This window comes from Amblyomma americanum, chromosome 6 (assembly GCF_052857255.1).
Source record: "Amblyomma americanum isolate KBUSLIRL-KWMA chromosome 6, ASM5285725v1, whole genome shotgun sequence".
Lineage (NCBI taxonomy): Eukaryota > Metazoa > Arthropoda > Arachnida > Ixodida > Ixodidae > Amblyomma > Amblyomma americanum.
Window position 1 is genome coordinate 167,672,589 of NC_135502.1, and position 23,709 is coordinate 167,696,297.

General features: G+C 45.4%; 1 protein-coding gene across 1 annotated transcript in view; it reads right to left on the bottom strand.

The window, feature by feature from the left end:
• Positions 1-9,979: 9,979 nt before the first annotated feature.
• The window catches only part of LOC144094167 (toll-like receptor 2), a 44,477-nt gene continuing 30,747 nt past the window's right edge, over positions 9,980-23,709 (bottom strand). The window contains exons 2-3 of the mRNA XM_077628084.1: positions 14,036-14,184; positions 9,980-11,459 (exon numbers count right to left, since the gene is read on the bottom strand). Of these exons, the coding sequence (XP_077484210.1) occupies positions 11,275-11,459; positions 14,036-14,184 (334 nt within the window). The 3' untranslated portion in view covers positions 9,980-11,274. The remainder of the gene's footprint in view (positions 11,460-14,035; positions 14,185-23,709) is intronic.

Consider the following 23,709-nt stretch of genomic DNA (forward strand, 5'->3'; position numbering starts at 1 on the left):
GTGTGCATTGATGATATGTTATTCTGATACATATTACAGCGAGCAATTAAGAACGACATTGACATCTCACCCTACAGTATTCGTTTTTTGCCTGTGGAGCAAAAACTGCGTGATGCCATGCCAATAACACAAAACCTCCTGAAAATGTCCCAAAAATAGCCCATCAGGACATTTGAAATCTCCCCAGGAGGTGCCCGTTTTTCCCGAGGGAAACTAAAAAACGTCCCCACAACTAGCCGTGTCCAAAAAGTTGTGCGTCCCAGGGACAGCCCCAAAAAGGTAGTGCTCGGTTTCTCGGCTTTGGCTCAATAAAATTATTTCTTCTTTTTCATGCCGACTTCAGGCATCTAAGCGCACATATGTGCCAAATTTCAGGCACATGCTTACGTTACAGGTGGTGTTATACATCTGTCCACCCGCGTGAATGAATGTTTGCTGGGCCATTCAGACTTACCTGTTTACATGAAATGTGCTTTAACAAGGTGAAAATTTGGGCTGGTTAGAGCATGATATTGTGACGGGAGCAGCGCAGCACGAGACAGAGAGGCGGGACACGACGCTGAATAACAACCAGATTTTTAATGCAGGTTCGTCGAATATATACATCTCGCTCGTATAAGAAGGAAAAGAAAGAAGCATGAAAAACGCATAAGATGTACACGTGGTAAAATATCAAGACATCGCACGCAGATAATCAATCTCTCTGTCACGAAGCGCTATAGAAGGTATGTAGACGCATACGTCGCTCTTTGGTCGGATATGTTGAAGGCTTCTTCAATCTCCCCAGTCCGTTGATGAAAATATGACGTGGTGACCATTGTGTTGATAAGCTGCGGAGCACATTCATGCTCTCAGCATTGTTCTGATAATCCACTGCTGATAGCGCCCTTTATTTATTTTTTATTTATTTTATTTTCAGATACTGTCAATCCCATTGGGATTTTTACAGGATGGGCACATAGTAAGAAGGTACAAAGCGACTACAAATGGAATGGTATATATTAAGAACACTGTTGTTTGCAAGTAATTACATGAGTATGGGAAAAAAAACACAGATAGCAGAAAATAAAACACATAACGAAAGAGTATATTTCACAGAAAAGGGTGCGATTTTATACATTGTAAGTAGTATGTTCATACAGATGCTGTTATATGCAGTGATACGAGCGGTCTGTTGTACTTGTATAATTATTATTTATTTATCTATTTTAATTATCGCGCAACTGTTCTTCTACCAGAGTTACAAATTTCTGCAAAGATGTATTAGTAGTGATAGAGGGGTTCAAACTATTCCAATCTTTTATGGCAAGCGGAAAAAATGAATATCTGAAACAGTCGGTTCGGAATGCGTACTCTCTAAGGGTTAATGGGTGCTTATGCCGGGATGGTCTCGATTCATCTACAGATATATATAACGAAGTATCTATGTTTAACGAGTTATGAACTAATTGGAACAATAATTTTAGTCGTGCTACTCTGGCGCGTTTCTGTAAAGTAAGAATACATGCTTGGTTTAGTAGTTGGGATGGTGAATCACTGGTCCTGTATTTGTTAAAGATAAATCTAATTGCCTTTCTCTGTACTCCTTCTAGTTTGTTAATGAGCTGTTGTGTGTAGGGAAACCAAATCGTGTTTCCATATTAGAGAACTGATTGTATAAATGTGTTATATGCTAACAGTTTGGTCTCCGGTGGCACTTCTCGAAGCCGTCTTCTAAGGAAGAACAATCGTTTTAAAGCAGATGATACTATACTGTTAATATGTGATTCCCATCTTAGATCATGTGAAATGATTAATCCAAGGTATTTGTGTTCGTGAACTCGGGTGAGCGGTATGGTATTGATGCTGTACACATATTCGGACCTTTCTTTTTTACGGGTTACACATAAGAAGGCTGTTTTTTTAATGTTCAATTCCATTTGCCATTTGTGACACCATATTACCACTTCATGAAGGGCGCTGTTTAAATCATCGTGGTCATTTACAGTGTTAATTTCGTTGTAAAGTATGCAGTCATCGGCAAAAAGTTTAATTTTAACTTGTATGTTAGAGGGCAGATCATTAATGAAGATAAGAAATAAAAGTGGAGCAAGGACGCACCCTTGGGGTACTCCCGACGTAACGAGCGCAGTAGAAGAAATTTCATTGTTAACTACAACATACTGAGATCGGTTAGTTAAGTAGTCCTCGATCCAGTTGATAATAGGGCCGTTACCTAAAGTTGATCTAAGTTTGCTAATTAGTTTTTTATGGCTTACTCTGTCAAACGCCTTAGAGAAATCAAGTGCAATCAAGTCAACTTGCTTTTGGTTATCAATGCTCTGGAACAAATCATGTGTTAGTTCGAGTAATTGGGTGATAGTTGAAAGTCCCCTTCGAAATCCATGTTGAACAGGCGATAAAATGTTTTCTTGCTTAACATAACTGGTGATATGCTTTAGTATGATGTGTTCCAATAATTTTCCTACTATGCACGTTAGTGATATTGGTCTATAATTTGAAACGTCATCTTTGCTTCCTGTTTTGTGTATAGGAATAACTTTCGCTATTTTCCATTCATTAGCTAGACTACAGGTTGATAAAGATTTATTGAACAATAAATAAATATTTCGCGTTGACTTCAGCATATCTTTGCAAAAAAGTGTTTGGAATATTATCAGGACCATTTGCTTTTTTTGTGTCTATTGATAATAGTAGGTTGAGCACGCCTGTCTCAGTTATTGTTGGCATGTCTAGCGGTGTTTGAATGCGCTGAATACTCTCCGGTGTGCAGCCATCGTCAACTGTGAACACAGATTGGAAGTATGTATTTAAGGAATTTGCAAAATTTTGATTTTGTCCTTGCCAATTGAAGGTGTCTTCTTGTGTTTTGGGGCTGAGGTATTTCCAAAATTTTCCAGGGGAGTGTTTTAAAAAATTAGGAAGCGTAACTGAGAAGTAGTTTGTTTTCGCTGCCATAATTTTTGCTTTCATTTCACGGATGGCGTTCGCGAGCTTATGTTTTACCTGAGAGTCCTTTTTTGATTTTAGTGATTTCCTTAGTCGTTTTACTTTGCGTTTCCCATGAATGATATCGCGTGTTATCCAAGGGTTACGCGTATTTGTTCGTTTGGTCTTCAATGGTACAAAGTTTTTGATGCAGTGCGATACAATGGCCTTGAAGCTTCCCCACAGCGTATCTATATTTGTACCTTGGTAATTAGCGAGTTCTTCAAACGATTCGTACTCCGAAATTAGGTAATTAAGTATGCTTGAATCATCAGCGTTTGTGAAAGGGATCTATGCTCTCGAAGCCGTTTATTCAAACAGCGCCCTGTTTGACCAATGTAGGTGCGTCCGCATGAGAGAAGTATTTCATAAACCCCGCTTTTCATTCATTTCACGTTTTTTCTTGGATTGATTCTTTCTTTGCTCGCTGTTGACTTGAATGACTGCGTTCGGTTTCCTTTTTTCTGATGTGGTTGTGACATATTTTGTGCCTCTAAGTGCTTGCAGAATGCCTTCTGCGACGCTGGATAGCAGTCTCGTCGGGCAACCTGCTGCTTTCAGCTGACTGTTCTGGGTGTCAAAACTGCCTTGAACTTTATGATGAGAAGATGTCGTCAGTGCGGCTCTTATTGCCGTTTTTTCTACCCCCGCTTAATGATCTTAGAGTGCGGAGGTGTGTAGGGGAGCAGTCCCTTCAAGCTTCGTGGTCCGTACCGCCAGCATATGTGAGCGCCTAGAAAGGTTAGCGTCAAGTCAAGAAATCGCATAACGTTGTTTTCTGGGAGTTCACTCGTTATTTCGAGTCCTAGTTCTTCTAGTCCTTAGCAAAAATCGCAATGAGAGCCGCATTGACGAGATCCTGTCATCATGAAGTTAAAGGCAGTTTTGACGCCCAGAACAGTCGGCTGAAAGCAGCAGGTTACTCAACGAAACTGCTATCCAGTGTCGCAGAAGGGGTTCTGCAAGCACTTAGAGGCACAAATTAGGTCACAATCACATCAGAAAGAAGGAAACCGGACGCGGTCATTCCTTGCATTAATGGCATTTCCCACAGTCTCAAAACGGTAGGCGCAAGAGCGGGCGTAAAAGTGCTCATGTCAGCACCCAACAATTTAAGAAGCGTTTGCGCCGAAGTCAACAGCGAGCAAAGAAAAAATCAATGCAAGAAAAAACGTTAAATGAATGAGAAGCGGGGTTTATGAAACACTTCTGTTATGCGGACGCACCTACATTGGTCAAACAGGGCGCTGTTCGAATAAACGGCTTCGAGAGCACAAAAGATCCCTAAAGGGCGCTATCAGCAGTGAATTATCAAAACATTGCAGAGAGCATGAATGTGCTCTGCAGCTTATCAACACAATGCTCACCCCGTCATATTTTGATCAACGGACCAGGGAGATTGAAGAAGCCTTCAACACATCCAACCAAAGGGCGACGTATGCGTCTACATACCTTCTATAGCGCTTCGTGACCGAGAAATTGATTATCTCCGTGCTATTTCTTGATATTTTACCGCGTGTACATCTTACGCGTTTTTCATGCTTCTTTATTTTCCTTCTTATACAAGCAAGATGTATATATTCGACGAACGTGCATTAATAATCTGGTTGTTAGTCAGCGTCGATTCCCGCCACTCTCTTATTTGTTTCGTGCTGCGCTGCTCCCGCCACAAGAACATAAAATGTTCAAGAATTTTGCGCCACAAAGGAAATATGAGTTCAAAAAGTCGCCCGATCCCGCCCATATAACATAAAATAGCAGCGCAATGCAGATGTAATTTCAGTTTATTAGATGTGTTCTTTGCATCTAAATGAATACAAACTGGAGACACGTATGTATGCACAATTTAACACACATTGTACGGAGCACTAAGGCAAGAGCATATAATAATGGCCAAATTTTTCTCTAGCTCCGAGAAATCTGAAAAAATGAAGGAATAAAAACATAATACAGGCTGAAAGTTGATGCACCTTAAGCAAACATTCTAAAGGGTATATAAAAGATATATACGCACGCAAAAGCAAACGCCTGTAAAGAGCGACCTGGGTGACAAAAAAAAAAAAAGACGAGGTGGGCGTACGATACAGATACGCGGTTTCAAGTCACGGATTTTCTGCTGGGTGAAACCTCCCTCTCGCTATGCCTCTTTCACGAGCCTCGCAGTAAGCTTGAGCGTGTTATCAAAACAGGAAAAAAATTAATTCTGCAAGGCGAAAATAAAAAAACCAGCATAAACCAACGTACCTTGACGACATTGCCAATGGAAACCCGGGGATTAAATAAAATGCTGCAACAATTTATATGAATTCAACGCAGCCTTCTGTCCTGCGCCTTCTCACGGTACAGCGAACGCTCAAACATACGCGTTACATCGTCGTTACACATCCGTTTTATTTTCTTGTGACTAAGTGACTAAGACTGCTTGGAGCCTATGGAGAGGGGGGACGTCTTGAGGTAGGAGCCCTGGCGGGCCGCACCCATGGTACAGCAGACCGCGCGTGTAGCACAATACGGCGTGGAAGGCGAGATCAAGGTGATCAAGGCACAATTAATCCGGTGGGGGTCGGTGGGGAGTGAGCGACGCGAACACAACACAAACTATACCGCTGCGACAGGAAGGGAATATAGGCAGAGCAGGTTAATCCATGGGCACTCGCGGCAAGAGTCTGGTGGGCATCCGAAGATCTCTCCCGCCCATGACCGCAGTGGACGGCCACGCTGCCACCAACAGCACGCCAAAGTCGTCGGAGGCGCTGAGGGATGCAGAGTGCGCGCTATGAGTCGCCCATTGCCTTGAAATCCGCTGCCGCGAACGACGCCTGTATGAGCGCCATTATTGTGTAGGGCCGTGAAGCTGCGCAAAAGAATTGCGATGCGCCGCACGCCGCTGCACCAGTTCCGAAAGGAATTATGTGGGCACGCCGAGGTGCGTCGGAAAGCTACAATGAATCCGTAGCTACGAAGTTCACGACAGCCCAGTGATGAGAGCAAGAGCTGCCGCGCGCTGGGGCTTGCGCGCGAGCGGCTAGGGGCTGCGCGAATACGTGCGCTCAAGATGGCTTCCGTCCAGCGAGGAAGCCGGGCGAGCGACGGGAGGCCATTACTGCGCCTCTGCTAGACAGCGGAGGAACGAGGACTGCTGGTAGTTGGAGATGCCTACAGGGACCGCCGCACCGTACTGAAGTCGGAAACACTTTAGAAGACGGGCACGTTGGTGACCGCCGCATCCGGCGGTACGATGAAAAGGCAGGCCACCGTCGCCTGCCTGCCAGCAGCATGGAGCCGACGGTCCTCAAGAGAGAAGCGGGGTGAACTGCGCTTTCTGCGGGTTTTCGAACAAAACTGTTTGATCTCTCAAAACGGCGAGTGCAACAGCAAAACCTTCTCTCCCCGTAGCTTTTGGAGCGAGGGACAGAGAAAAGGAAACGAGGAGTCAATTTGTATTTTTTGTTGAAAGCATTGATCCTAAAACGTTCTCCCAGTTACCTTTCTGGGGCCAAACGCTATGATTTGTTTTTGTTTCTGCTTAACACCCTCGAAAAAACGCTTCTAGGCCATTAGTGGGCGCACTGCCCTTTTACTTGTGTTTCTGTGTCCTGCCTCTATGGCCTTGAAATGTTCGATAAATGTTGTACTGGGACTGGGACATTCCTTCCTTTCTGGGAGCACATGGGGTGGTACGTTATTTGCTGGGATATGTTGTCCTTATGTTGCTGGAAATATTTAGTCTTTGGAAGAGCCGCTTGATGGACGGCCACACCGAATCACCACGGTCGTCGAAATATTTGTATCGTGAGCAATGAGCTTTGTGGCGGGGAGTATATGCTGCCCTGGAAGAGTCGCCTAGCAGGCTCCCCTATCTGGATCGATGTGTGTGCCTCCCAGACGTGGGGTCGTGCAAGGGTAAGGTGGCCTGGTGTTTTGTGGCGTAAGCATGCTTAGATTTTTCTTTTCAGCACTATTTCAATGCAATAAAAAATAAAAGAAGTGTTTCGGAACAGCAGCGTCCCTGCGTTGCACGCCGGCGGCCCGAGTACAACTCACACTTAGGCCCCAATTTAGTTTCTTTCTTTTTTTACCACTATACGAGTGCGGGCACCTTTGTTGCCAGGCTTTGGCTAAAACTTCCGTCCACGCCACTGCGGGCAGCCTCCGTCTGCAACTTCTGTCCAAACCACTCACAAGCCGAGAAAGGCTTTCACCTTAAAATGTAGTAGCAGGGGCTGTTTCAACCGTTCTACTAGGATATTTTTTCTAAGTGTATACGCCTTCGCCCCAGCGTCATAACTTGCACCGGTGTTCATCCTGTCTCGCTGCCCAAACTCCCCTTTTCACTCTTCCCGCAAGCCTTTAGACCGTGCCCTTCTCCGCAGGCATAATCGTGCCCGGATACCAACTTAGATCCTGTGATACCACCGGCACCAGCACATCAGATCATATGGGCCCGTGCAGCTTCATCACAGTTTCTGTTCCGAACTCCTCCATCACAGCGACACCACAAGGTTCTTCAGCTCGCTCTCCATTTGTCGCGCCTCTCCATCCACTCCATTTGACTCAGCCGTGACCTTCGTAGCTGCACTTGTTATGCGACCTTGTAGAACCTCTGTCCTACATACTACAGAGAAACTTATCAGTACATATGTGTAATGCTGTTTGTTCACAATTTTCTTTTCTTGCTCCTTGCTTATTGCTAGTTTCATTTCAGTGTCATTTTTGACATGTCTGGGTGGGGGGCTGGACTAGCGTTTGAATAGAAGACGGGGTGCCGGACATGTGCACGGTGCATTGTTTAAGGTAGTCGGCTAGAGTGGGCCTGTTTGTTTGCTCCTGCCGCCGCTCATCACGTCTCAAGCCATTTTCAAGAATTCATCTACGAAAGCGCTGCAATTAACACGGACTCTAAGAGAGACAAGAAACAACGAGCCCCACTTCAAACTGCTTGATTTAGAGTGTGGGGCTAGTAACGAACCCGTGCCGAAGTGTTAATTGAGTGGCACTTCGTCTACATATCGCGGGATCGGGCCAGAGCGAGCTGAGGGCATAGCCAGCGTTAGGCGCGTACCTGCGCTCTCGCTCCGAAGGAAGGAAGGCGCAGTTGAGAGCACAAGTGTTTATTACAAAGAAAGCTGCATTACATAACACTGTACTGATCCCCAGACCTCAGTACAACCCATAGCCCAGTCACAGCACCCGAAAGCGGGCCCGCGGAGCCACGCGCGCAAAGCAAAGACTACAGACGCGCGTGATTGCACAGCCAAGCGCGATAGCATGCCGCACGGCCAACCAGAGGGTTAGATCGCGCGCGACACAACACAAGGGAGGATGGGGAATGCGGGGAATACATCTTGACGACGCCAGTCGCACGTCGATGGCTCATCGCGCGTCGTCACCGGCAATGGCCGGCGATGACGGAGAACCAGCCAAATGAGGCCCTCCCGAATCCGGAGCGCGTGAGAGCCGCACAGGCGGGCGACGGGACTCCGGAGGCTCGGGCCTGGACTCAAGCATACATACTAGGTGTGCAAGGTTAAACCACCTGCGCTATTGGTCCCCTGGCGAAGGCCGGGGTCCCCGGGAGGCGAAATCTACGCATCTTTTTGCTGCCCGAGTCGGTGGCGGTCTCTCCGTTCATTTCCCGCTCGGGCCTCTCGCCGAAACGACGCCACCCCCCCCCCAACTGTCACTGGAAGTGACCCAATGGGGACGCGAGGTCGAAGCGAGAAGAACGGAAGGGAGGGCGACTTACTGTGGTTCTCGAAAGAGCTTCCCATGGAAAGGAGGACAAGCAGCAGCCGCCTGCATTCCGCTCGCGGACACCCCACGGGGGGTTCCTCTAACGAGCAAACAGCAGCAGCGGGCGCGCACTCCGATCGCTCAAGAGGCCCAATCCCCACAAGAGAAAAGCACGTGCTCTTTGTGCTCATCCTCAAGCACTGGAGTGACAATAACAAGAATACATCTGAAAGATTACTACGTCATACAAGAAAGGCAAGCTCTTTTCGTGATAATGAAAGCCCTCCACTGCGGCGTACTTCATAGCCTGAGTCGGTGTGGGGCGTTAAACCATAGCACTACTGATTGGCCACGAGCTCTGCCAGCAGGGAGCCGCCACTGTGCCTCATTGGTCAGTGTGCTCGACTGCTGACACGAAAGACAGGGGCCGATACCGCCTGCTGTGATCGCATATCGGTGGAGGCGAAATGCTAGAGGCCCGAGTGCTGTGCGAAGTTAGTGCACGTTAAAGAACACCAGGTGGCCGAAATTATCCGAAGCCCTTCATTGCGGCGTACTTCATAGCCTGAGTCAGTCTGGGACGTTAAACCCAAACACTCCTCAGTGGCTGAGAGCTCTGCCAGAAGGGAGCCACCACTGTGGCTCAGTGGCAATGGTGTTTGTGTGCTGACCAGAAAGACGCGGGGTTGATCCCGGCCACGGAAGTGACATTTCGGTGGGGGCAAAATGCTTGAGTCTCGTGTGCTGTGTGATGTCAGTGCACGTTAAAGAGCACTAGGTAGCCGAAATTATCCGAAGCCCTCCATTGCGGCGTACTTCATAGCCTGAGTCGGTGTGGAACGTTAAACCCTAGGACTACTGAGTGGCCGAGAGTTCTGCCAGCAAGGAGCCGCGACTGTGGCTCAGCGGTAATGGTGTTCGTGTGCTGGCCAGAAAGACGCGGAGTTGGTCCCCGCCGCAGCAGTCGCATTTCAGTGGGGGCAAAATGCTTGAGGCCCGTGTGCTGTGTGATGTCAGTGAACGTTAAAGAACACAAGGTGGCCGAAATTATTCGAAGATCTCGACTACGGCGTCCTCCATAGCCTGAGTAGGTCTGAGACGTTAAACCCTAGAAACTTTCAATCAGAGAAGTGAAGCCTGTGCTTAAAATAATTTTTGATATATTTACTTATTGTAAGCCTAGGCCCTGATTTAGGGTGCTATATGATGGGCGGGGTTTGATATGTCTCGGTTAAAGAAACAAGACCAGAGACGTTCATGGTCGTCGTACATGTTGGATTTATTGCTTTCGCAGACATGGTCACCATATGAGGACACGTCTTTAAAATAAATGACTCTATACAATGCCTTTGATCGCATCTACCTTTTCTCCATCGGCATGGTGTCCTGATATGAGGACACGGAAAGGTTGTTAAGGCTGAACGAGGCAGTATGAATTGTCGAATTTGGTCAAATGTTTAGATTTTTCAGTTTATCCGTTTTTCATAACCATGGTTTGTTCTTCTGTTTCGTAGTGAAAAATTCAGCTAAATAGATCAGAGAAACTTTTTAACGAACAAATTTTGTTATTTGTGATGGCAAAAATTTTTAGAGAATCGCACGTCTGAATGGTCCCAGCGTGTCGATCACTGCGCTGGTTAGCGAGGTAGGAAGACTTTCGCTCTTCGGAATGCTGCATTTCTGTGGCCAAAAACATACGAAGCGATAGACGCGGTAAACGAGAAAATAAAGTTGATGGTTGATTTTCTCAGCTTTTACCTTTTGTCATGGTGCTATGACTCATCCCTTCAGCATTCCGTAGCGAATGACAGTACAGTAATTCTGCTTGTTGTGCATAAGTGCTGAGACATTCGGGATTGCAATAAAGCTTTCTCTTTGTCCATGTATTCCCGAGATATGTTTTTAAAGGAAATTCTGTAATAAACATTTTCATGTAATTATGCATGTTAGAGTCTAAATTTTAATTCCATGACTGCTGGCATCAAAAAAGTTAACCGTATATATTACTGCATAGAAAATGTCATTGTGAACATGTTTAAGATATGCAGCGCTGGCAGACGAAGGACGACAGAGAACCCACAAAATTGCACCTAAAAAAATTATTACCGCCGAACTGCACCCTTTATACTTTGAGTGAAAGTTGGCAATAGAAAACCGACAAGAGATGAGCATGCGCAGCGCTATCCAGACTTCCTGCTCTGCCCCACGATGCCCTATACAACGCCGTGTTGATTTCGGCAACCGTACACGATGGGCAGCATAGTGGTTACAGGAGTAATTAGGGTAGGGTTAGCTCTGGTACGGTGAAACTCTGTTTTATCGGCTTTTTGGCCTTGTTTACGACATTCTGTAACATAATGCAAGATGAAGTTCCTGTATCCAAGGCAGGGCCGACGTCGTAGCTGTTGGCCAGCGAAAGTATGGCTAATCTCTGTCCCGAGTGTCGGCTAATATTGGGCCACGTGTAGCCAAGTGGGCCGCCGATAGTGGCTAGAATCCGTCCAACGTCGTTTCTTTGATTAGGAAAGCGCATCTGGCTGCAAGCGTGCCCGGCTATAAAGTTGCATCCCAAGCCCGCCCATTCGGCCCGGGGCTCGAATCGCAGGTCATGTTCTCGGCGCTGAGCGTGCCCAAATAGCGGCCTCTGAGTTGCTCAGGTAGTGCGCACTCGGAGTATGTCCAGCTGTCTTCATAGCCGACAAGGAAGCGCAGGTGGCAGTCGCATCGAAGAGGGTTTCCTGCGCCAAGGATCCAACAAGGCATTGATTAATATAAATGAGACAGGAAAAAAATGCTGCCACCGTCTGGAAGACGTTGAAGTAACGAGCATTAGCTGTTTGGTAGCGCAATCTATCGCATTCAATGCATTACCATGTGATTAGGCTGCTTTTGTTTACCTCACGGCGAGCGGGCGCCTACCACCTTGTGGTGTAAAAAAAAGCTCCTGAGCTGAATCCGAGCAAGAGTACGGGAGTGGCGTACTGCTGTTGCGACTCATGAGATATCGGAATGGCGATGCACCATCTTACAGAGGAGACGCAACGTGGTTGATGACGCCAAGCCAAAACTCCATGTGAGGACCCTGGCTTCTCGAGCAGTCTCTTGATTATTTGTACGCTTTTCTCTGCGAGTTCATTCGAGTTCAGAAAACATGGCTGGAAACTGTATATTCAAAGTGAACTGGTCTCTAAAGTCTTTAATTCCTCGGTTGTGAATTAGGTAATAAGATTGTTCAACACTAAATTTATTTCTTTTCTTGTTTTGTCTGGTCTCGAAACATTTGAAACAGAAATGAATGGTTGTTATGATACGGTTCCTTAGATGTGCGGATTGTTAACCAAATGGCTTCTAAACTTCTCAAACCTCTGCAGATCAGTTTTTTCCTTCGTCGTTATAAATTTTGCGCAATGTTTATCTGTCTTTCGCGTCATGTGCAACCATTCTTTTGTAATGCACGGTTTTTGTGTCTTCGTGTTTGATTTTGGTGTTTTGATGTGAAGGCATTCGTCCTACAACTCTATGAATTTAGCAAAAATGTGTTATATGCGTCATAAGTATTATTTATTTGGTAGACATCTTCGCAAGACATGGCTGTTATTGTATTCTGAAAACATTCCACCGTAGTTGTGTTTATGTTTTGAACCGATAGGATGCGTTGTTTTCGATTCAGTGATGTTTTTTTGAACAAACATGTAAATGGGTAAGTGATCGCTGATCGCTGTGTTTTCCGCTCCTTTGGGTAGGTTCGTGGAGTCTACATTTGTGGGGAAAAGACCAAATATAGATTATGAAGACTGCGTAGTGTGTGTAGGGCAGTTTGTCACATTGTCCTTGCAACAGTGTCGTGGCCTAGTGGTCTGGGCGTCCGCTTCGATTCGAAACCCACCGCCGAACACCCACCGATAAAACTATGTACAAGCCATCCCGGCCCGGCGCCCGGATTTTTCAGGGGTGTGTGCTTGGAGGAGGCTCCGCAAACTCCGTTACGCCCTTTCGGGCACAAACGCAGTTTCCATCACGCAGCCTGCAAAGATGGTTGGTGTTTCACTCCCAAGTGAATAGTCCGACTCACAGCTCGTACACGATAACCAGCGTCAAGTTCAACACTAAGCGATCCTTCGTCAGTAGCGATTCAGAATATCACTGCGGTCCTGGGCAAGTCCCGTTCTTCCGGCTATATATATATATATATATATATATATATATATATATATATATATATATATATATATATATATATATATATATATATATATATATATATATATATATATATATATATATATATATATATATATATATATTCTTTTCAGCCCGTCTTTTTTATACCATCCGTTTGCTTGTTGTTTTGTTCATGTGTCCAACACGTGTGTCAATGCCAACCCCTTAAGCAGAGGAGGAAGCTCGCTGTAACTTCAGTCTTGAGAAAGGACAGGCTCTCCGAAACGTCGACTCAAAATAAGTCTCTGTCTACATAAAGCGTTTCTCAAATTTGCATATATATACGTTCACAGATATTCGGAGCATGCTCGAAAGGCACGCAAGACATACAGCGCATGAGCAAACACACTCTGCGAAAAAAAAAACTACATCCAACTAGCCCGAACAGCCATTCTTCTGCCACTTCTAAACCGCAAAACTGCCAATTGACATTTGAGGCTTTTTCAAAGTTGAAAACTGGATGCTAGGCTGGGACATTGTAACGTCTCTCTGGAGAGCACTGTTCATGAGCAATGCATCGATCGGAGTGCCATAGCGTCCGACCCCTAATAAGGGGCTAATCGAGGTCACATGCGACGACTCCAGTGAGTAGCAACGAGCCCAACGTCTGCAGAGAAGAGATGCCGCCGCGCCAGCTGTGACAGCGCTACTCGCTCGTCTTGTCCTGCCTATCGCTGCTCTTTTCCTATGGTTGGTACTGTTGGAGGTAGCAGGCCCGCGTTGCAGTGGCAGTGGCCTGCAGCCCGGGAGCTATAGCAGCCTTCAGGTGATGGATTCTGCGAGCGCTTGGCGGACAGATAAAAACCTTGCATGTGTATAATTAACGGAGTGCACTCCTTCCAAATTCAGTGATGCAGCGGCCCGCATGAACGACGGCATACCAGCGCATGCCCGTTCTTGTACAACCGGGACCTTCGACCTCAGATAAATCCAGCTGCCATCCCGACATCGGCAGCATTTGCAAGTGCCGTCTAACACCGTGCCGAACTGCAATTATAATCGCATGTAACAAGCATATCACACTTGCACCCTGTTTGCCCGTGCTGAAGATTGCTCAGTTTGAAAAACATGGCTCTTGCAGCGCAGTACGCACCAAACATGTGCACGTAGGTTGTGTTGCGTCGCAGCGGGGCCAAGCTTCGCTCGTTCAGGGTGCTGATGCGGTTACGCCCGACGTTGAGGAACTCGAGCACAGGCATCTGCTCTCCCAGGTCTTCCGGTATCTCAGTAAGGGCATTCCTCCTACGAAGGCAAGCATATTTTGCGGTCACAACTAAACCCCTGATGGCAAGGACACAAGAGGAAAATGGCTGAGTTAAAGTATTCGGCGAGAGACTTCATTGGTCACAATTGACAACTCGCAAAATGATCTGAATCAGCTTCACTCGCATATTAAAAAAATCTCGTTGAATGATTCAGTTGCACTGAATGCTCTGCCGGCAAAAGTTTTTAGAGATCCGTTCCTCTATCGTATATTTTTTTTTTAAAAGGAGACGGCTAGCCATCTACCAAAACAAAAACATTGCAACGTAAAATTACTTTATTTCGGTATTTAAAATGGTAAGTAATATTTTAAATATAGATATAATGAAACGGGCTTTGTTCATAGGTGCAGCCCTTAGGCAAAGGCCGGGTAAAGCAGGCGTTTTAGCTCCTCCGCTGCATCTGGAGGAGCTGGCATGGACGCACGAGATCGGACGCGGGCGTAACTGGCTCGACGATGTAATTTACAGGAGAAGTGTCTTCAAGGACGTGGTAGGGTCCGTGGTACTTCGCAAGCAACTTGGTAGAGAGACCAGGGGAGGCAGGAGGCACACGGAGCCAAACAAGAGGTTACGGAAGAAAATGGTCTGTGCCATGTGAATTGCATGGTGGTGGAACATCGCAAGAGACGAAACACAGGAAGAAAGAAAGACACACACGGGCGCTGTTATGAGGGTTATCGAAGTCGGTATTTCTGGCGCACCTGGTCGTCGGGCGTGAACGTTCACGATCAGGCGAGCTGCCGGCACTCTTCAGCGTATTTGGAGGTTTATGAGACGGTTGTGTACCTCGGCTAATCAGGATGGCAAGTAAGAATGGTGTCAAGTGCGCAGGATGTTTCGCTGCCTTACATAAAGAAAAATGGCGAGAAACCAGTAGTACCCTATCTAGAAATAATGTAGGTTTAGGTGACCAATGGTAGCACTACGTCCCAGCTGGACGTAAATTGACTACATGTAACCTAATGTCCGATTAAAACGTTCAATCAGGCCGTTAGTCCGCGGTGCGATGATTGCACTTTGCACTGCTGCAGAAGAGATGACATGACATCAGATGGAAACACTCGCCCATGGTCGCTCAGCAGTTCAGCTTCATTTTCAGGTTGGTATTTTTCTTCCTTTTACAAAAAGGAAACCAGGGCTAAGATCTGCATTCAACAGCTTGGCGAGGGCCCGGGCACCTAGGAAAAAATTGGCAATGCAGTGCAATCGAAGGCCACAGTAGCCTTTTACAATAAGTCACAACATCAATACGCGCTATACAATGCGATGAAAGAATGCAACTCTTTTGCAGGTAAGATGCTTTGTATCGCATACTGCTAAAAGGAAAAATTGGTTACAGGAATAAGTTCTCACGACCAAAACACTTAATAGATTTGTTAAATTTATGAGCCCGGTTTAAAACGCTGCACTGTCACTCTATTTAACAAAAGAGGGAAAGTATAAGATAAAGACTGTGTTTTATAATGTGCCCGCGGTGTCGGGATGTACAATTTTTCTCCGTGTCTTGCTTTCAGACAGAGATGTTTTCCTGCAGTTTCGCAAGGAATATCATGATATTACTTAAGTTTCAAAAAAGACACCGTTCTGTAGTGTATGATTAATCTGTAATGAGACAAATAAAACACTGGCAGAATATTGTATTTCATAAAGAAAGCACTAGCAGGATGACAATAGGGTACATTAGCTATACATCGGACTGTCCTCTTTTGCAGCAGATGTAATTAGGACAAGTTGATAACAGCAGCGGCACACCAGATTATAGGCAGTATTGTAAAAGCGAAAGCACTAATGCATTATAAAGTAAAATTTCATTTTTTTTCTGGCAGCATATGCTTTGTTTTGCATATAACTACAACATATGATGCGACCTTCGATGCAAGGTACTCCACATGTTCATTCCAAGTCATGTTCTTAGAAAACAGCACACCAATGACCTTTACACAGTCAACTAATTCTATACGTTCTTTTATTTATTTCGGAATACTGTCAATCCCTTATTGGAGTTTTTACAGCAGATGACAAAACACAGAAATACAGGCTGAGTGCTAATATTTTTTAAGAGTCAAAAATAAAGGCAAAACATGCAATACACATGACAGTAATAAATAAAGCATCGTGTTATAAAACCGATGATGGCGCTTGAATACAATAAATACACTCAGGGGAACACTGTAATATAAGATTATGAACAAGGTTATGCTGACAAAAATGTAAGCACAAACCACTCAGCGAGGGTAATAAATTTGCCTATGGTGCGCTGGGCTGTGACTGATGGATGCAAGCGATTCAAATCTCGGACAACTTGTGGAAAAAAAGAATATGAGAAAGTATCACTGTGACAGAAATATTTTTCAAGAGTGAGTGCATGCTTGTATTGTGTTCTTCTTGTAGTGTTTATATGAACAATGTCCGTGGAAGACATCTTTATTGTATTATTAAGCAGTAAATAAATAACAAAAAACTTTACAATTTGGCACGACTGGACAGTGTGTGAAGCCCAGCCGTGCGTAAAAGATCCGTGGCTGAATGCATGCGTCCATAGCAGTTGAAGATAAAGCGCACGGCTTTCCTTGGAACCATTTCGAGTGTTTTAGTGTTGTCTTGAGTTTGAGGGAACCAACCTATGTTAGCGTGTTCTAAGGCCGGACGGATAAAAGTAACGTAAGCAAGAATTTTTTATGAGATGTAGAATGACGAAGGGACCTTTTAAGGAAAAATACCTTGTTCATTGCTTTGCTAGCTATGCTTTGAACATGTGTAGTCCAGTTTAAATCAAAAGTGATGAGTACACCGAGGTATCGATATTCAGTCACACTACGGATATTCATGTTATAGGCTTCGTACAGTGACCAGGGAGCGCTGCGGAGCAGCACCGCTTTCAGCGCCGACGTGGCAGACATGATGATACTGGGTAGGCGAACGCTCCTCCGCATTCCCTGCTCTCAAGTCCTCGCTGCGTTTTGTGTACGACCGCCAGCCCTGTTCGTGCGTTGCACCGTGCGCAGTGCTTTCCAGTGTCGCTAGTGGCCTTTTCTGGCTTTATGCCCATTAAAGGCTTATAACAATACGTTGTTCCCGCCACTCTTAAGGGCTTAATTCAGTTGCGTTTTATTACATTGCAGAAATTCCCTCTTTGGCATCAGTGGAAAGCAGGACTCCAATGAGTGGTGCATATCATGGTTGTTATGGTATGATTATGGTGTATGAAACACGTCTGATACCTTTTATCTCTTGAAGGCGTCTTGGTCGCATACACTCGGCTAACTATAGTAATTGACATGCGTTTCAATTGCGCTTTTTTTCATACGTTCGCGAGGCACTTAGTTTAGATGCTTGTTGACTAATTCGGCACAAATTCGCAGCCATCGCTCTGAATATAAAATAAAATAAATTGACAAGAGCCAATTTGCACAACGGCGAAGGATGCGCACGCCGCGCAGCGCAGGCAAAACAGAAAAATTTATCAAAAGCCTGATTGTTTGGCACTCTATCTAAGAATGCATCCACATAGCCTGTTTGCACTTTTCTCCGCGACCTGCAAAGTTCACCCCTCAATGCCTTGTCGCGCCTACAGCAGGCGAGAAAGTCCAGCTTTTTCGTGATTTCGAAGCTCAGAAAACTGTTGTGGGCGTCAGTACGAGATATTGGCAGCAAAGCTTATTGGATGCGAGTTCTCGAACAAACAAAAAAGTAGCGCTGCCTCTCAACCCAGTCGCTAGGTAATATTACCAGCAATGGCGAAATAATTCACCCCCCCCCCTCCTCGCATTCCGTTAAGTTTTGATTCCGACAGTACGTACGTGTGTCAGATGATCACAAACGTCAAAGAAACTAAAGCGCGGCGAGTAGTCGCACATACGCCAAAAGTGCGTTTAGACGCCCGAAATTAGAAAGTAGCTCTAGCGCTAACAAAATTCTCAATGCACGTCGTAGGAGTTGTAACGTGTACGCAGTTAGAAAATGTAGCTTTACATACACGGCACTACGACTGATTTTGAACGTGACAGAAGTTGTCGACTTGACTGTCCGGGCTGCTACAATCCACTTCTCGGTCGTGAAACCTACCCGAAAGTTTGCACAATTTGAAGCCAAGCTTCCCGCCCAGCTGCGATAATTCTGGACGCGGCATAACCGGCAGTTGTGTATTTTGCTTTCTGGAATTTGTTAGGTACTTTTCTCTAGTACTCACCATCGTTGCAGTGCCCTGAAAGCGTGCTGCCGAAAGCGCCGCTTCTGCTCCCGCCTACCCACAGTTTCATGAAAGATGTGTTAGGTGGAGCAGCGCACATGACCAAACTTTACTGTACGTAGCCTATTGCAAGAGTATACATAATCTAATTGACACTTTTTCCTTGTAATGAACATAGAGACCGTTTTTTCGGAGTTAATTACCATCTGCAATTTATCACACCACTCTGCAATTTTTCCTACAGGACTGTTAAGTTTTTCCTGGTCATTAGAGTCTTTTATTCCTTGGTATACCACGCAGTCATGTGCGAATAGTCACATTTTTACATCAGTTTCATTTGATATGTATTTAATAAAAAGTAGAAACAAGAGCGGGGCGACAGGAACTACCTTGGAGGCATGATGGTCGTATTGCACAAATTGATAACAATCAGAGAGGTAATTATAAATCCATCGTGCCACTGGTCCACCACCAAATATCGTTTTAATTTTAAAGTGGTGCTTAGTATGAGAGACGCGGTCAAACGCCCTGCATAGATCCAGGGAAAGGGCATCGATTTCCGACTGATTGTTGAGGCATTGCGCAAAATCATGCATAACTGCAACTAGTTGCGTAGCGGTTGACAAGAAGCTACGAAATTCATGTTGTTTTCTGTGGTGTGTGTTATTGACTTCAACAAAATTTGTCAGAAATTTTAAAATGATGTGCTCCAGTAATTTTCGGCATGTACATGTCAGTGATATCGTTCTATAATGAGCTGCAGATGAAATATTGCCAGATTTATGCACCGGAATTACTTTCGCTACTTCCCATTCAGTAGGAAGGCTACAATCGTCGATTGATTTTTTATATATCAGGCTGAGGTATTTAGTTATAGGCTCGGTATACCGTTTGAGAAATATGTTCGGGATTCCATCTGGTTCATCACATTTCTTATCATCCACGTTTAACAACATCATAAGCACTCCCGCCTCAGATATTGATGGAGTACCCGTCAGCGTGGTCTTACATTTGAACACGAGGGTAGGGTCAGAACAGTCACTGTCATGTGTGAACATTGACTGAAAGTGAGTGTTAAAGGTGTCAGCGTCAATTCCTTCGGTGGATTTTGTCTTGCTGCTTGTGCGTTGAGAACTTGGGTATCTCTAGAATGGGCTGGATGCTGATTTAATGAACCCATTAAGTGTGCTATTACAATAAGTCAGTTCAGCAGTCTTATTTTTCTTTTTAATAGGTCACTTAGACAGTGAAGGCGAATAATGTACTTTGGAACCGGGCGTATTTTGTTTGATTTTCTCCGTCGTTTGATTTTACTCTTGAGGTGAATAGCATCGCGTGTTATCCCTGAATTTTTGTTGTGCATTTTGTTACAGTGGGAATGAAATTGTCAATGCAGTACCTGACATGAACCTTAAAACATGCGCATACCTGATCAATGGCGGACGAATCATCAATACACCGTTCAAGAAAGTTGGCGTATTCATGGACAAGATAGGTCTTAATGGCTGCGCCATTTGCCTTTCCAAATGCTAATATCGGCGAATTATCTTTTAAAAGCGTTAGCTCTTGCTCACCACGCTTCGAGACTTCGTGGGGTCTGTTACCACCCTTGATCACAGCGCCACTTATGGCAGCAACTAGAAAACAGCGCATCTCGCATTGAGACTTGTAGAGCCATCTACAATAGCATTGTAGATGGTGCCAATGATGATGTCAAGGTCCTATATAGTGGATAGAGGTGTAACTATGTGAGTATGATGTCAGGGGATGAAATTTTGGCATAGTTTACGTTTCTCGAATCCAATATAGCGGCCATTAAAATTGGTTGTACCATCTCATTCGTCCCCCCTCTCAAATGAAAAAAAGAAATCCTAAGACGGGTAGGAAAACTGTCCCGGTACGGGACCGCTATACATGTATGCATTCTTTCCGCTATATATACTCCGACAACAACGGGCACCCATCTGGGTACAGTTGTATACCGAATTTGGTAGGCAAATAAAGCCATATGAGTTGTGGTGTAAAAATAAAACCACAATGAGATAATAGGTAAACATTGTATGCCTGCAATTACTAATTGAAGCGTTACCATATCGCACCGCAAGCCGAATTCCAGGCCCACCTTAGCCCCCTAACGAAGCAAATTTTGTTTGGGACGTATCTTCAGGGGGTGCAACTGCACAATGGGTAGACGAGCATCGTAATTTCTCTGATAGATGGCGGTAGGCGGCGATCGTTCCGCTAGGCGGCGTGCGTGCACGCGTAGCCGAGCATGGTGGCAATCCATCCCGTTTCAAAGGGTATTACATTCAAGTTTCTCGAGACGAGCGGCGCGTTCTTCGCTTTCTTCATCTAGTAAACCGAACCACTAAAGCTCGTTACTTCAGCGCCTTCCAGACGGTGGCGGTCTTTTTTTGACAGTCTGAGGAACAGGGAAAGGCAGAGTGTCCAACACAGGCTTACGGTCTGACAAACCTTCTACTATTTCAGTGTCTGTTGCGGTTGCGGTTGATGGAAAATAATCGATAACGAAAACCAGATTGAGTATCGAGCTAGACGGCCCTTGAATGCAAGTAGCTGTGTGGGCAAGTTGATTCAAGTTAAACGCATATATAATGTCCCAGAGAGCATTAGTATAAAGTGACCTCGGGGTTTGGGAGCTCCAGTCCGGTCCAGAAATATTAAAGCCCCCAGCCAAAATATTTTTGTCACCGGATATGTGCCGGTGCATGTAATCAAGTAAGGGAACCAGGTACTCTGGATCAGCGTTTGGTGGCCTATAAATAGCGCCTACGTGCAGGACGTATCCTTCTATGTTTAGTTTGCAACAAATACTTTCGACGTTCGGTACATCAGGCATAGGCTTGAAACATAAATCATCCCTCAAAATAATAGCGACACAACCGCCTCTCGATGCTCTATCTTTGCGCAGAATAGCCTAACCTGGAGGAACAACTTCCTTATCTGAGACGCTAGAGTGAAGCCAGGTTTCGGATATAGTGACCACGTCCGGACTCAGTGCTATCAATAAAGCTTCCAGGCTTTCCACTTTGTTGACAAGACTTCGGGCGTTCAGAAGTTGAGAAGGGTTAATTTCGATGAGATTGTGTGCTTCTGCGGTCTTAACTGGATTCTTCGTCGTTTTTGCAGCGACAACTACATTACGGTAGCATTTCGAACCTTCTGCGTGGCGGCGCCGTGGCGGTGGCAGCGCTGCCACCCTGCGGCTGCACCACCACGCTGCCACGTGATTGGTCACGTGGTGCGGAGGAGCTGCCAGCTACACGGTGCCGTGGCTAATCACGTGGTTTGTCACGTGACAAGCCACGTTGTGCGGTCCAGCTGCTGCTGCCGGAGGCGCCGAGCGCCGGCGAAATCGGGCGGCAACAGCAGTGCGCATGCGCCTTGTCAAGATATGGAAGAAGTTAGCGCTATACTTAGACAGAGACCGAGAATAAACACACCAGACGACAGACGAGCGCTACTACCAACTGTTTATTGGGGCGTAAGACCCGGAATATATAGCCGAGCATGCAGACAGTTGGAGGCACACACGTCAAACACCAGCGTTGGACAAGGCGAAAGCGTATCCAGAAACGCACAATCAGAAGAATAAATCTGCAAGGAAGGATCACTCGCGCCGCGATCAGATAGCCTTTTGATTCGGAAGGCCTCCAGCACAAGCCGCGCTGTAACATTGGCGCTCCTGTCCAGAAACTTAGTTTTCTCAAAACGTGCCCTACACGTGCGGTCACAGGAAGAAATATGCCGTACGATATAAGCCGTGCTGTCGTTGTTTTCTAAATTTCTATCATGCTCCCGTAGTCGGTCATTTAAGCAACCGAAAGTTTGACCTACATAGGAAGACCCACAAGAAAGGGGTACACTGTACACCACCCCTGTAGCGCATTTGAGATAAGAAATGCCATGTTTCTTTTTGCAGCCACCCTCACAAACGCCAGAAATGCGTCGGCAAAGCTTTGAAAGCTTGTTGAGGGCTGAGAAGACTAAGGGCACGTGGTGCCTGCCGGCAACCTTCTTGAGGAAGTGTGACACTCGGTGAACATATGGAACAACCACCGGCTTTGATGTCGAGAAATCGGGTCTTCTTTTTTGAGCGCCTTTTTTTTTTGCAGTACCCACAGAGCGATAGATGTGTAGAAGGCTTGCCCTGTCAGAACCCCAGTGTTTGTGTGAAAGCACTTTGAGTATATTCAGCGATCGAGAAGCTTTCTTTTTCAAGGCATTTATGTGAGGTAGAAAAGTTAGTTTTCGGTCAAATGTTATGCCTAAGAATTTGTGTTCAGTTATTAAAGGTAACTGGCTTTCGTTTAGGTATAATGTGGGGTCGGTCTGTAGACCTCGTTTCAGTGAAAAAAGTAAGGCCACTGTTTTCTGTGGAGAGAACTGGAAACCATTCCTGTCTGCCCATGTTGCCAGTTTATTTATTGTTAGCTGTATTTGTCTTTCGCAAGTGGATATGTTTGAGGATGTACATGCTATCTGAAGATCGTCAACAAAACAGAATGCATAATGTACCTTGGGATTTTTTTCCTAATAGAATTCAGTTTTACGACAAAGAGAGTTGTACTTAAAATACAGCCTTGGGGTACCCCATTTTCCTGAATAAAATTCTTTGAAAAGGTCGAGCCTAGGCGCACATGGAATGAGCGATTGGATAAAAAGTCTTTTATGCAATTTAACATCCTGCCGCGGACGCCAAGCTCGGCAAGGTCTTGCAGAATTCCAAACCTCCAGGTTGTGTCGTATGCCTTTTCTAAGTCAAAAAAGACTGCAAGACATGGTTGTCTGTGTATAAACGCATCTCTTATAGTATTTTCAAGGCGGACTACGTGATCTGTGGTGCAGCATCCTTTTTTAAAACCACATTGATGGCTGTCGAGAAGTTCACGGAATTGAAGGACAAAAGTTAATCTTATGTTTAGGACACTTTCAAAGGACTTGGCGAGGCAACTGGTAAGGGCTATGGGTCTATAACTGTTCGGAGCGGTTGGTGGCTTCCCGAGATTAAGAAACGGCACAATAATAGCTTCCTTCCAAGCTTTGAGTATTTTTCCTGATACCCAAACTTTGTTAAAAAACTTTAGAAGTCCCTCTACGGCAGGTTCAGAAAGATGGGCTAGCATTTGGTAATGTATTTGGTCTGGGCCGGGGGCGGTATGTTTACCGGCAGAAAGTACTGTTTGGATTTCATGTATTGTAATTAAACTATTGTACGGTTCGTTTGTACCGCAGTCTGTCGGCAGTCTTTGTTTCTCTGCTGTATTTTTGTATTTTAAAAATGAATCGCTG